This window comes from Brassica napus, chromosome C8 (assembly GCF_020379485.1).
Source record: "Brassica napus cultivar Da-Ae chromosome C8, Da-Ae, whole genome shotgun sequence".
NCBI classification, from domain to species: Eukaryota; Viridiplantae; Streptophyta; class Magnoliopsida; order Brassicales; family Brassicaceae; genus Brassica; species Brassica napus.
The window spans coordinates 40,862,119-40,876,063 of NC_063451.1; the positions used below are offsets into that span (position 1 = coordinate 40,862,119).

Below are 13,945 nucleotides of genomic sequence, written 5' to 3' on the forward strand. Positions count from 1 at the left end.
GGAAAAACATTAAATACCGGCCCATAACTCATGTCTTGTCCCAAGCAGCCATTCTTTGGCAAACACTGGACAAAGATTTGAGATTGCATCGTATAAGAGCTTCCACGAAGTAGCAATTCTTGTCTTTAGTTTTTCTCTTCTTGTACATCCACCACAAATGATTATATTTCATTTGACAAGTGAGAGCTAGGTTGCTGTGACGAACCAGATGCACTCCTGGGCCAGATGCTCTACTAGAGCCAGATCGGATGCCCGTGCTGGAGGCCAGACGCTCAACTAGAGCAAATGTCCGTCACCAGATGTCCAATCTCTCGCTTAATATGATATTGTCCGATTTGGGCTTAAGCCCTCGCGGATTTGTTTTTGGGTCGTTACTCCCAAAAGGCCTCCTACTAAGTGGAATTGGACCAGCTATATATATTAGACTTTATTCTGTCAAATATCCGATGTTGGACTTGGATTGCCTTTTTATTTATTCTGACATAGGTGAACACTAAGAACAAATGAGCATTGACCAATAGCATCAATACAGAATCAAACACTTTGACTATAAAAAAAGAAAATAATCCTAACTTACTAAAAGCGAATCGTAACATGTCCACGTTGCAACAGATCTAACGGCTAGGAAAAGATCTCTCGTGCTCTCTCTTCATATACAGAAGCCACGATATATTCACTCTGTAACTGCTCTGCTCATATTCAAAACTGAGAGATTTTCAGAAAAATCCTTACGCGTTTTGCTGATCGATGGGCTTGGTTGATTTGATCACAAGGGTTGACTCCATCTGCAAGAAGTACGAGAAGTACGATCTCGTTAAACAGAGAGAAGAAGCTAACATCTCGGGAGACGATGCTTTCTCTCGTCTCTACTCCTCCTTCGAATCAGCACTCGAAACTCTTCTTCAGGTTCGTGTCTCTCTCGTTAACGTTTCTGTCTACTTTTTAACTTCTCGTAACCGTTAAACGTTAACGTTAGAAAACGGAGGAGTTCTCGTCTGAGACGAACAGAGCGAAAGCTGTAGCGATGAACGCGGAGATACGAAGAACGAAAGCTCGTTTGCTCGAAGGTGTTCCGAAACTACAGAGGCTTGCTCTCAAAAAGGTTCATCCTTTTTTTCACAAGTTTTGATGGTTATGATTCTTGTGCATGTTTGCATCTGATAAGATATGGTTTTTACTTTTTTAAGGTTAAAGGGCTCTCACAAGAAGAGCTTGATGGTAGACATGAGTTGGTTTTGTCATTGAGAGATAAGATTGAAGCCGTACAAGACGGCTCTGCTCCTGGAAACGGTTGGGCTGCTTCAACATCGTACACAAACATCAGATTCGACACGAATGTCTCTGGTAATATATATATATATAGGCCTTGTCTCTTTACATGTCGCGGACCAGTCACAGGTTGTCGTTCGAGTGGTTGAAAAAATAGCACTAGAAAATTAAAATTTTATGCGACATGTAACAACGAAACCGAACCAACATTTGGTCGCAGCCACATGCAAACGAACCAAGACAATATATTGTTTTCTCGGTAGTTTGTAACTTATAAGTGACTCTGTGGCTAAGAAAGATTTGCTCCAATGTATCAGATGGCAGAGTTAATAGTGAATATTTCCAGCGAACTGAAGAGTCTGGTCAGTTTAAACAAGAGTACGAGTTGAGAAGAATGAAGCAGGCAAGTTTGTGTCTTGTTTGTTGCATGTTATCACTTGATGTGTAATGATAGCAAGAATCTAACAATTGTGGAAGCAGGATCAAGGGTTGGATTTCATAGCTGAAGGTTTGGATACGCTCAAGAACATGGCTCAGGACATCAATGAGGTTAAGTTTTTGTTTGTTTGTTTGTTTGTTTGTTTGTTGATGTTTTGGTTCCCTTTTATTGATCATATATATTGTAGTGATTTTTCTTAATGATATATATATTACAGGAACTTGATAGACAAGAACCACTCGTTGATGAAATAGATACAAAGGTTAGTGAACAACGTTCCTTGATCTAGTCTTGATACCGAAGAAGATTCCTTTTTATTCATTTGGTATACCATTCAGATTGATAAGGCATCTACTGACTTGAAAAGCACCAATGTGAGGCTCAAGGATACGGTAACTAAGGTGATAACACAACATTACTCTAAGATCGGGATCATAATAAAACTTATTTCATAAAGAGCTAATTGTATTCTATTTGATTCTAGTTGAGATCCAGCCGCAACTTCTGCATAGACATCATCCTCTTATGCATCCTCCTTGGAATAGCTGCCTTCATTTACAAGTAACCTATTTTGTTTCTGCTCACTCTTGAAAAACTAGAATGATTGACAATTGAAAGCTTGCTTCATTTTCTATATATCTATTTGTTTGGGATTTTGTAGCTCGGTGAAGTGAAAGCTAGCAATGCCGCATCACACAATACATGCACACGCATAGAAGCATGTTCATGTTAAGTGTCAAATGAGCGAAGTTTCAGTTTTCATCTGTCTTATTATACAGCCAATCTATCTTTGGTGTCTGCTAAACTAGCCAAAAGATAATATTTCAGTTAATAACTTATGATTAAATTCACTTCAGCTGTTTCAGTTTTCTAATTTATTCAGTTTTTAGCATTGTAACACTTAGATCTGTTATTTTATTTTTCTTGTCAAAGGCATCAAACACTAATATATATTGATCCAAAAGAGGACAAATTGTTTTGGGTAAGCCGATCAGCACCTTCTTTAGTATTCGAACGAACTACTTGAAGAAACAGAAACTAACTCCACGTCTCCTATGCAAGTCTCTATATGTTATATATTGGTGTGCAAGGATAAGCTTGAGTGTATGGACTTGTTCTCGTGTAGCCTTATTGTATGAGAGAATACATTACATAATCCAAGTGCGGGAGCTCCTGCTCTAAGAGAAGAAAAGAATACTTGACATGTTTGCGAAATAATATGCCATAATGATCTTAGCAGAATCATTTTAAATATAACCAAGTCCAGATGGTGATGCGCTAAACAGGTCCTAGAAATTACATCGCTAGAAGCAAAAAAAAAATATGGATGCTTTCTAAAAAAAAATGGTTTTGAGAAAAGTTGAACCCAGATTGGTCCATTGAAATACCTTGTACACAAGATTACACCACCAGACTAAGGTAATTATTCCAAAATTGTAGCTAAAATTTATTAATAAATGTGTCGGCCGGAAGCTCGTATGGTTTTGCCCAAGAGCCTGCTCTGGTGATGCGATCCAAATGCTAGCAATATTGTACTCTCTCCTCCGTTTCAATTTAAATGTCGTTCTGGAGGAAATTTTTTTTTTCAAAATAAGTATCGTTTTATGATTTCAATACAATATTTATTAATAAGATTTTTCTGTTTATTTTTTCATTGGTCAAAATATGGTTAGGTGTATGGGTAATGATGTTTTTATTTTGAAAATGTACAAAATTAAACGTTTTCTTAATCCGTATGCATAAATCTAAAACGACAAATAAAGTGAAACGGAAGGAGTAATTAATATGACTTCGAAGCGGAGCCAACTACGCAGCTAAGGGTTCTAGCTTGCAGTGAGGTTATCGTACAACCATGTTTATACCCCTGTTCAAAAACGCGGCCGCCTAGCCGCCTAGGCGGCCGCTTAGGCGCAATTCGGACATCAGCCGCAGCGACTTTACCACAATCGGCCACCAATTATGCGGCCCATTTAAACGATTAATCGGCCCATTAACCGATTAATTGGTCCATTAACCGATTAATCGGCCCAGTTGAGGATTAAACATGCCAAAAGTTTTACTTATGAAAGTATTTATCGGGCTTCCAAAGATCATGCAGCCCAACTACTTTACCTTTCTCCTACATGTTTGTATTCTATATATAGAGTGATATTTGGCCTCTCTTGTTGCATCTAAGCGATGTGGGATTTTTGTCCATTTTGATAGTAATAATGCGAAATAATTAAAACGTAAGAAGGAGACGTCGAACCCGCGGGTTATTCGAAGAAACTGACATGCTTTGGCCACTAGGAGACATTGAATGCTTTGTACTTTTGCGCATATGTTAATATATATACATATATACGTATAATAAAAATTCAAAATCTAGATTAATTTGTGTTTTAATTGTATTGCTAACAATTAAATTTTTAAAATCAATAATTAATTTCAATAATAACATACAAAAACTATTAAATTCTAATATATTTATATTTTATATTTAGTTTAAATATTATAATAAAATAAAATAATAATTAAACTAAGCCCCGCGTATACTCTGATTAATCCCCGATTTTTTAGTAACTCGCTAGGCCCGGGGTTGCCGCCCGACTAGCGCCTGAGTAGTTTTGAACAGGGGTTTATACTAGTCTAGAGATATTGTCATCATATTATGGATATACTTTATTTATTTATTTTGTTCAAAAGATATACTTTATTTTAAGCCTGTACATTTGACATATTGCTAATGTTTGACTGTTTGTGCGTGTATATAATATATACACCATATGTGGACTACGAGTCTACTACCATCTAGGGTAACTCCAATTGCTTTGTTGTCGATGTTTGATAGGTTTATTAGAAAGTAGATTCTCTAGTACCTAAAATCTAGAGCAGTTCCATGATATAGGATGATGATGATTTGTAATAGTCACCTTTTCAATCATTGCCCAAATAGTTAATGCCACTTGACCCATGTTTAACCTACCCACTTTCAATTATTTTCTCTACATTGAATTCAAAGTATTCCCTTCTCTCTACCAGATTTCAATCACACGCAGGACTGATCACACGTGCAGTAAAATGTTAGTATATCTAAAGTTTTTTTTTGGGTCAAATTTATATCTAAAGTTAGTATACTGATTCTCATCAGTTATAAGAAGAATTCCAGAACATTAAGAGTGGGATTAATTATCTTTAAGGTTTATTTCTAGGTTTTATTTATCATGTAGAAGCATAATATCATTCTTTTATATATTGAGATGGTTTTAGATTCATATTGGCAAGAAACATTTTACACTCACTACAGCCACTGTATAAATCAATCAGGTGAAAAAAAATATTTTATTCTTTTTATATGTTTTACTCTAGTTACTCTTAAATCAGAGGTAAAATGGCTTACTTTTTCCCTCCTATGTGAGAGAGAATCAATTAAAGCTAGGAGTATGACTGTATTATATTTTAAGAGTAAACTTTTACGCTAAAATTAAATTTATTCCAAATTCCACTTAAAGTTTATCAATCAAGTGGAAATTACCTTTCTCAGTTTTACTCTAGTTACTATTTAAATAGAGAGTAACATAGACTTAAATTTACTCCATTTTTTGCTAGAGTAGATAAGTTTATGTTATTTATTTTTTCTTCTTTTCCACATGTTTTGTTTCAATTTATTTTCACCTCTCTTTTTTATTTTAGTTTACTCTAGAGTTACCAATCAAACCCTAGGTGTAACTTTTAGTTTTATTGTATTTTAATTTATTAGTTTACTTTGAAATTTTTCCACTTTTTTATTCTACGTGTCTGATTGAATAGCATTAATAGCACAACTATTTTAGCGATATAAAAATTTACGCCCAATTTAACCAAAATTTTGTCAGTCAGGTGAAAACATCTTTAATGATTTTTCAGCTGTTTACTGTTTAGCTGGAGGTAAATAGGTTATTTTAGTCTTTCACCGTATTAGAAGAGGAAAACAAATTAAGCTAACTTTTCACATTTTTTATTTTTGTTTTTGCTGTTTTTTTTTACAATTTTTCTCTCGTTTACTCCACTTGATTTACTCTCATTTACTCTACTTAATTTACTCTCTATTACTCTTATGTTTACCAGTCATACTCTACTTTATTTACTCCTATTTACTCTAGTATTTTACCAGTCACAACCATTATATAATTTGAATTTCTAAGCAAACCATATTTTAACTTAAAAACTCTTTCACACTCAATTTATTTCGGTTACCTATACAGATAGAAATATGCATTTATTTCCTTTTAGGTTGGTCTTCGAACCAGGGTTTTCATTTCGGATCACGATTTAGATTCTTAGTTAATGAATCAGAAGTGGTCCAATTTCGAGGTATATGGATTTTTGATATATTTTGTATTGAAACAAAAACATGTTTAGTTACGTTTAAAATTAACTGATCGATCTGCAGACCAACCATGTTACCAGATTGTGCCTTTACGCGTTACCATGAATGATGAATCCATGATCCATTGGAATTTAGATCCTTTTGGTTAAATCTATGGATAACAGTTACAGGTAAGTCTGACTTTTAAAATATTTATTACCATAATTTACAAAATAATACAGATGTGGTCACTGCTCAGTGGTCAGAAACAAGTACTGACATGATCTTAACTACTCCTGTTAAAAAGTTAATTTTAGCACTAGATTAAAAGTTACTCCATTTATGCATTGATAACTATCATAATTAATTAGTTTCTATAAATAGAAATCAAAGGCCATAATTTTCAACCTGCAAATAAACCAAACCGCTTGATTGGATTAAAACCAAAGTCTGGAGAAGATGGACTAAAATCTGGAAACTCGGATCACTTTATTTAGATCCATCTTTTAATGTGGATCCCAATCATTTTCCTAACAGACAAGTAAACAATAAACGCCCTCTAAAAAAATGGGATAGCAAAGGCGATTAGGTTTTACCACTCTTTCGCCGCCGTTAGTTTCGCCTCACGCGTATCAACGAGAAGTTTCTTCCTCTTCCATTCCTTCCTCTCTGTCTATGGTGCCGCTCGTAGCAGGTCCAGATTCCCTTCCACACCCTCCCTCAGATCCACCAGATTCGAATTTGAAGGTTGCTCTCCCATCAAATCCTCCAAATCCACCACCTGATACTCTAGTCACGAGTTTCCTTTGGTTGTACGATTTCTGGGCCACAGTTACCTTTCCTCATAAATTCTCAGATCCAAAGCTAGGTTTGATGATTTCATATGAACTGGGTTTGTTGAATCCGAGTTTTTCTCTATTAGTCTCAACTGTTTCGGTCGCATTTAGTTATGCTATTGTGGCATTTGTTAGTACCTTTGTGGTATATGTGTGGTCCCTTACTGCAGTATGCAGTTGTTCATTTACTGCGGTATGCATATGTTGTCCTTTTACTGCAGTATGCAGGCTTCCTTCCACCTTTGCTCTAATGGCTTTTGCAATGATAAGGCATTATCTCCTCTTGTGGCAGCTTGGAGTGAAAGTTCTTAAGTTATGTATCCTTCCAGCAAATCTGGTTTGTTTGGGCAGTAATTGCCCCCCTTTCTCCTTTAAGGAGTGTTTCGTCCTCCTACATCTATCACTTGTTATTAGTGAAACTGTTATAGGGAGCATTGTTTTGAAGATGGTTATGTTTGAAACAGAAGTGAAGATGTTTATCGTCTCTCGTTTAGACGGTGTCAACTGTTTGACCTCTTTGACCATGGAGGTTTTCATCCCTTTCCTTTATTGTTTTGAACATGAATGTCAATTTGAAGAAGTTTTCTTGATTGAGTGCCCTCTTTCAGAGACACCGGTGGTTGAACTCGTGATATCACCTCTATCTTTAAGCTTTTATTTGAGTACTTGTTGTTCAAGCTTTCTCATTTGCTTGTCCAGTGTATTGGTCTATGATTTGGTTTGTTTGGCTTCCTGTAACTCTTTTAAATTTCAATGAAAGTTGTTCGATCAAAAAAAAAATTTGTGGATTTAGGTTTTAGCATTTTTATTTAGAAAGTAAACAAACTAGTTTTAATTTCATTTTTTATTTGGTAAGGTTTATTGCTCATCTCATTCATATGTATATTTACAATACACACATAAAAGCGTGGCAAATCTAATGTTAGCAAGGGGTGAAAAAAAGCAAATTTAAAAGTACAGGGGTGAAAAGTCAAAAAAAAAAAAAGACACAAAGGAGGAGGGAAGGAAGCTGTCTCTCTGTCTCTCTATAGTTCCGTCACGGGACAGTACTCACTGTGAAAATCATGAACACCAGAAGCAGCCCACAGCCGTTGATTAAACTCTTCTTGCATCTCATCTGGAACGAACGGCGTTCTACAGAGAGGACACGTCTTCTGGTCGTGATCCATCCAACGGTCGAGACAGCTCCGGTGGAATATATGTCTGCAGTTTCTCAGCCACCGGATCTCTTGCTCTCCTTCGAACTCGTAGAGGCAAACCGCGCAGCTCTCCGGCAGATCTTCTCCGGAGGTCGTTGTCACGTCTTCAAACTTGATGACAGGTAAGATCTCGCGGATGAGTAGGGCGGAGAAGGGGGAGCGGAGTTCGGGTGTTCGGGTCGGGTTAGATGTGTAGTCGGGCCAGGTTTGGTCCATTTCGAGGAAGTCGGAGAGGCCCAAGAAGCGGAAGAGGGAGAAGACGACGGTTCTGATGAAACTGAGGATTGAGAGTGTTTGTACGAAGAGCTTCGGGAGGAAGACCTCTGTGTAGCCTACGGGGAAGCCCATTGGAGCTAGAGAGAGAGTGCGAGTAATAAAGGTTGATTTTTTAATAAAATACAGAGTTTCTTTTATAGAGCAGGTGAGAGGAAGAAGATGAGATTAAACGACGTCGTGTCATCTAGGATCGATTTTGATAGAGTTAACCGACTGTGACATCTGTTAAAAGAAAGTAAAAAAAAAGGGGAAAGCAACAAAGGGAACAAAGATTGGTCTGTGAGATGTAGATCTGTCACCAACATTGTTAGACTATTTTATTCGTCTGCGTGCGTCTCTACTGTGTTACCATGTTTAGGAATATAAACATCAGCAAGTTGCACGACGACCGGCACACGTGGTACGTGCTGTTGATAGGAGAGGTTGATGTTGATGTGGTTTCGTCCTATTATTCAAATTGTTTTATATGAAATTCATTGCATATATTACTATTCGGTTGATGTGGATGTGGTTTGGTATTCGTTGTATATTACTATTTTTCACGTGAAGTTTACTCCAAGACAGTAGAAAGATCAAAGACCGGGTGGGTACGTTCTCGATATGTGGACATTTATTTCATCGGAACACAAACAAAGCACGGTTATGCAGATCAAGCAGCGCAAGTGCATATCAAACGGGACAGATCAAGCAGATCATGCAGATCAAGCATGACAAGTGCAGATCAAGCGGATCATGCAGGAGAGAACCAGATCAAACCGATCAAATAATTTATTATAACTTATGAATGACAAAATCATTTAAAAACTATATATCATATATTAAAACAATAAAAATGACACCTAGATATCTAAACAAATATCTTAGATGTTATAGTATCGTCCGAAATACCTGTAAATGTTTTATAAGATGCTTATAATTCTTTTATTTTCTTATTTAAAAAATTAAAAATTATATGACAAAAAATAATAAGTAGAAAATAATAATTTTGTATTGTTAAAGTTGTAAATAAAATAAAAAATATTATATTCATAAAATTAGATAAATATATTTTTAAAGTTATGTATTGTAACAAAGTTATTTATTGACCAAACAAAAAAAAATCAGATCAACACTACCAAATGTTGGCGGGTGAGATCTGCATGCAGATCTCCTACTTTTTCCACAAAAAAATAAAAAATATTGAACTGCATGCAGATCTCCCGCTTGAACTGCTTTTACAAACAAAAAAGAGTGAATGGTAAATGCAGTGCGGGAGAACTGCATGTGCAGGAGAACTGCACTTGTCCCGCTCTTCCGTTCGGACACTTAGTATTAGAAAACAAAGGATGGTATTGATATAATGATCAACCTCGTTAACTACTACTCTAGTGAAGGAAAAATCGAACGGCTGGGTTTTGTTGCGTTACGTGATTCACACGTCAAAATAGTTCTATCTGATGCCCAGTCTCTATTATCATTTACCGAGAAATTTGCTTTTCCTTTGCGTGTTCCTTTCAATGGTTTCTTTACTTCATAACAAAGGATGGAATATAGGGTGGGGGGAACACAGTTTTATTTCATAATCACATCTGCTATATTCTTGTAACTATATATTAGGTATATTGTTTTTTTCACAAGTTTACACATTTTAAGAAGGTATTTCACACTCACACATCAACAAAATATAGACAATTTTTTGTGATTCTATGTTGGTGTCGTTTAGAGTGTACATATCAACGAATTAATCTTTATAAACTAATGAAATTTTTGTTTACTATACGTATTTGTTTTGTCCTCGTACGTATAATAGGCATGTTCAACTATTGATAGTTTTGCTGAATAGGTTTGTTTTATCGAAATGTTCTTTCTATGTATATACATCAAAATGTGGTTGAATGTATAAGGCTAAAATGTTATAAATATATATATTTTAAATTTTAAAATCATAATATTACGCCAAGAGAAGGCTAAAATTAATTGCCTGTAAAAGAAAAGGACATCAAGTCGAGTACAACATGACAAAAGAAAAAAGTTAAAAATGAAGAAAATAAAGAGAAACAAGAGAAGGCCAAGGGTGTGTGGTGGGTCATGGACACTTAGACCATGTTTATCCCAGTTTCTTAACATGAGTTTTAAAAAAATAAGTAAATTAATTAAATCAAAACTAAATAAAGGGTGATAACCGATCCTTAATACATGATTTTGGCGATCGATCATAACAAGGGTCCTTAAACCACGTGTCAGCAAACTGAGAAATTTGAACCTTTTTTTTTTCTTTTCTTTCTCTCCTCCTCTCTCTCTCTTCTCCGTCGACCGACGATTGCTTGTGTGAAGGGAGCATCTCCTCTCTTCAATCGCTCTTCCTTTGCCTTCTGTGCTCAAAGGAGCCTTCAAAATCGTCGAAGGTCCCGTCAGCTCCGCCGCCGGGAACCCAAGTTAGGGTTTTCTCCGTCTCATTACAAGTCTAGATCTTGTGTGTAATTGTAAGTTGGCTCCCATGTATAGTTTAAACAAGCTGAAGAAACAGCAAAGAAGCTAGATTTGGATGGATTGGTGGTTATCGGTGGAGATGACTCCAACACCAATGCTTGCCTCCTTGCTGAAAACTTCAGGTAATCAAGATCTTGTATTAGTTTTGATTGTGATTTGGTTTAAGTATAGTATCGAGGAGCTTGAGGGATTCTGTGATGATTGTGTATAGATTTTCTTGAGCTGAGGAACTGTGTGATCTTGTATTAGTTTGATTGTGATTTGGTTTAAGTATAGTATCGAGGAGCGTGAGGATTCTATGATGATTGTGTATGGCTTTGCTTGATCTGAAGGACCGTGTGATCTTGTATTAGTTTGGTTGTGATTTGGTATAAGTATGGTCTCGAGGACGAGGAGCTTTTGAGAATGCTGTTACGGCTCTGTGTGTTTATGGAGTTCATATGAGTTCTAGAGGATTTGGTGTTGGCTTTTATGTGATTGCAGATGAGATTGCGAATTGTTTCCTGGTCTATATGGTCAGCCCTCTGTCTCAGTTGTTCCAGACCAGAGTGCTGCTTCGTCGGGACATAAGCTGAAGATCAGTGATGTTCTGTCTGGAGGTCAGGCACCTGGTGGGCACAATGTCATCACTGGATTGCTCGGTAAGGGTTTAAAAAGACTTTTTGGTGTTAAAATGATGCTTTCTGTAGTATTTTAGTCAATGCTGCTCTAGTACGGTCAGTTTGATGGTGATGAAGCCACTGCTGGATTGGTGATCAAGCCACTGCTGCTCTAGTACGGTCAGTTTCCTCTCTATGTCTTTTCTTTCGAGTACTCTCTCTGTAATGGATGAGTTTTAATTGTTTAAGAAGAAGCTCTGTTTAGGTTTGTTCTATCTCTTGATTATGTAATGGAGTGAATGTTCTGTTATGTTTATATTGTGTCTTCTTCTTGTTGTTGTTCTGTTATATTTATGTTTATTCACTAAACCAAAGTCATCCATTTTCTCTTTCTCTTATTCATTCTTTTTTTTAAGAACCCTCGAGTTAAGAAACCATGAATGGAAGACAAAAAGTTAGTTGTTTCTTAACTAAATTCTTAACACACATTTAATGCTAAAAAAGTGATTAAGAAACCCTTATGAGGTTATAGGGATAATCATGCTCTTAAAAGAGAGGGAATCGAGATGATTAATAAAGAAGAAGAATCAATCTTTATCCAGACCCTCTCAATTTCGCTATAAAGAAAGAAAACACAGTTATTTCACACTCAACGAATTAATCTTTGTAAACTAATGAAATTTTTGTTTATTATACGTATTTGTTTTGTCCTCGTACGTATAATAGGCATGTTCAACTATTGATAGTTTTGCTGAATAAGTTTATTTTATCGAAATGTTCTTTCTATGTATATACATCAAAATGTGGTTAAATGTGTTGAAATGAAGTAAATGAGATGTGTTGCTAATATGAAATGAGGCTGAGAAGAGTAAAGGGCTGGAGAAGGATGAGTTTGGGTCGACCTAAGCCGTATAGGCCGTACCAGGCCGTACTGGCCGTACCGATAGGGTCGACCAAACTCGCCCAAGCAAAGTTATCACACCCGGGTAACTTAGAAGTAAAGGAAAAATTTCTGATCTTCTACTTACTGATGTTACCGTTTGAGATGGATAAGGAAGAGCTTATGACAGACTGTCAAGAGCTGTGTAAAGCTAAAGGTGCTTTACATACAAGGAAGAAGCTAATTGAACAGTTTGAATTAAAGTAGAATCTTATCCAATGTAATAGTGTGATTTCGAAAACCCTTAGCTGCTTGTAGCCTCACTATATATTGTGGTCTCTGATCATTAATAATAATTAGACAGTTCAGATTATTCTCAGTGTCCATGGCTTTTCTCTTAGTCTCTTAATCCCATCTTTTACTCTATAATCATCTCTAAAGCTTCTCTAATCTTTCTTAAACTCTCAGATTACTCTTTATACTCTAAAAGTCATAGAATGTATAAGGCTAAAATGTTATAGATATATATTCTTAAAATTTTAAATTTTAAAATCATAATACCAAGAGAAGTCTAAAATTAATTGACTGTAAAAGAAAAAGACATCAAGTCGAGTAAAACATGACAAAAGAAAAAAAGTTAAAAATGAAGAAAATAAAGAAAATAAAGAGAAACAATAGAAGGCCAAGGGTGTGTGGTGGGTCATGGACACTTAAAAGAGAGGGAATAGAGATGATTAATAAAGAAGAAGAATCAGTCTTTATCCACACCTCTCAATTTCGAAAACGATATAAGGAAAGAAAAATAATTGTTTAACCGAGTGGTGGGCCGAGGAGAGATATAGGAGACAAGTCGTCGGTGGTAATGATCCTTCCACCAACCGGCAATGGTTCATGGCTCTACTTTGATCGGACAAATGTCGTTTTAGCCGGAGTTGATACGAAACTAGCCATACTTTAGGTTTATCATGACTAAAATCATATTTTAGATTATCAAGTGATTGTATGAGATCGTAATCTAATAGGGTATGAATACATTCATAAGATGTATTTCATACAAGTATGGTTTTGTTATAGGAAACTATAAGACACAATAAGAACCATATATAATTAAATAAATTTGATACTTTTGGTATATTCATGAATCATGAAGTTGTGTGTCTTAATTACTTTAAATTTTCTTCGTCTGAAGTTGATGTCTTGATTAATTTAACACTTTTTTCCCGCTGAAATCCAGCAATCTATGATGTCTTATTATATATTTTATAACCCTAAATGATTATTCATTGTACTACAGCCTTCAGATTTTGTTCTTTTGCTTTTGGTATTACTATTAGCCTATCAAGAGCTCCACGAAAACGTTCAAAAATTCAACAAAACTCTTAAAGTATCAACGTTTGAACTCATTAGAGCACCCCTCCTTGCAAGGATAAGGACGAGTAGGCCTGGACGGATTGGGTATCCGGGCAATTTTAAGGTATCCGGCAGATCCATAATTTTACTATCCTTATCCGGATACGGAGTTTTCGGATATCCGATGTCGGATATCCTTCTAAAAATTGTAATATCCGGCGGATATCCGGATCCGGATTTGAATCCTTAAAATAAATAAAATAATAATATTAATATATATAAAATATTAAAAATAATTTAA

The 13,945-nt window shown here is 35.7% G+C and overlaps 2 protein-coding genes across 2 annotated transcripts; one reads left to right on the top strand and one right to left on the bottom strand.

Moving 5' to 3' along the window:
* Positions 1-333: 333 nt before the first annotated feature.
* LOC106414571 (syntaxin-73) lies at positions 334-2,655 on the top strand. The gene is made up of 9 exons (XM_013855204.3): positions 334-906; positions 977-1,102; positions 1,188-1,344; positions 1,587-1,672; positions 1,750-1,818; positions 1,926-1,970; positions 2,047-2,109; positions 2,193-2,269; positions 2,370-2,655. The coding sequence occupies exons 1-9, from the start codon at positions 748-750 to the stop codon at positions 2,380-2,382; spliced, it is 795 nt and encodes a 264-aa protein (XP_013710658.1). The 5' UTR covers positions 334-747; the 3' UTR covers positions 2,383-2,655.
* A 5,042-nt stretch (positions 2,656-7,697) lies between these two features.
* On the bottom strand, positions 7,698-8,588 carry LOC106411744 (brassinosteroid-responsive RING protein 1). The gene has a single exon (XM_013852559.3). The coding sequence runs from the start codon at positions 8,416-8,418 to the stop codon at positions 7,897-7,899; it is 522 nt and encodes a 173-aa protein (XP_013708013.1). The 5' UTR covers positions 8,419-8,588; the 3' UTR covers positions 7,698-7,896.
* Positions 8,589-13,945: the final 5,357 nt, after the last annotated feature.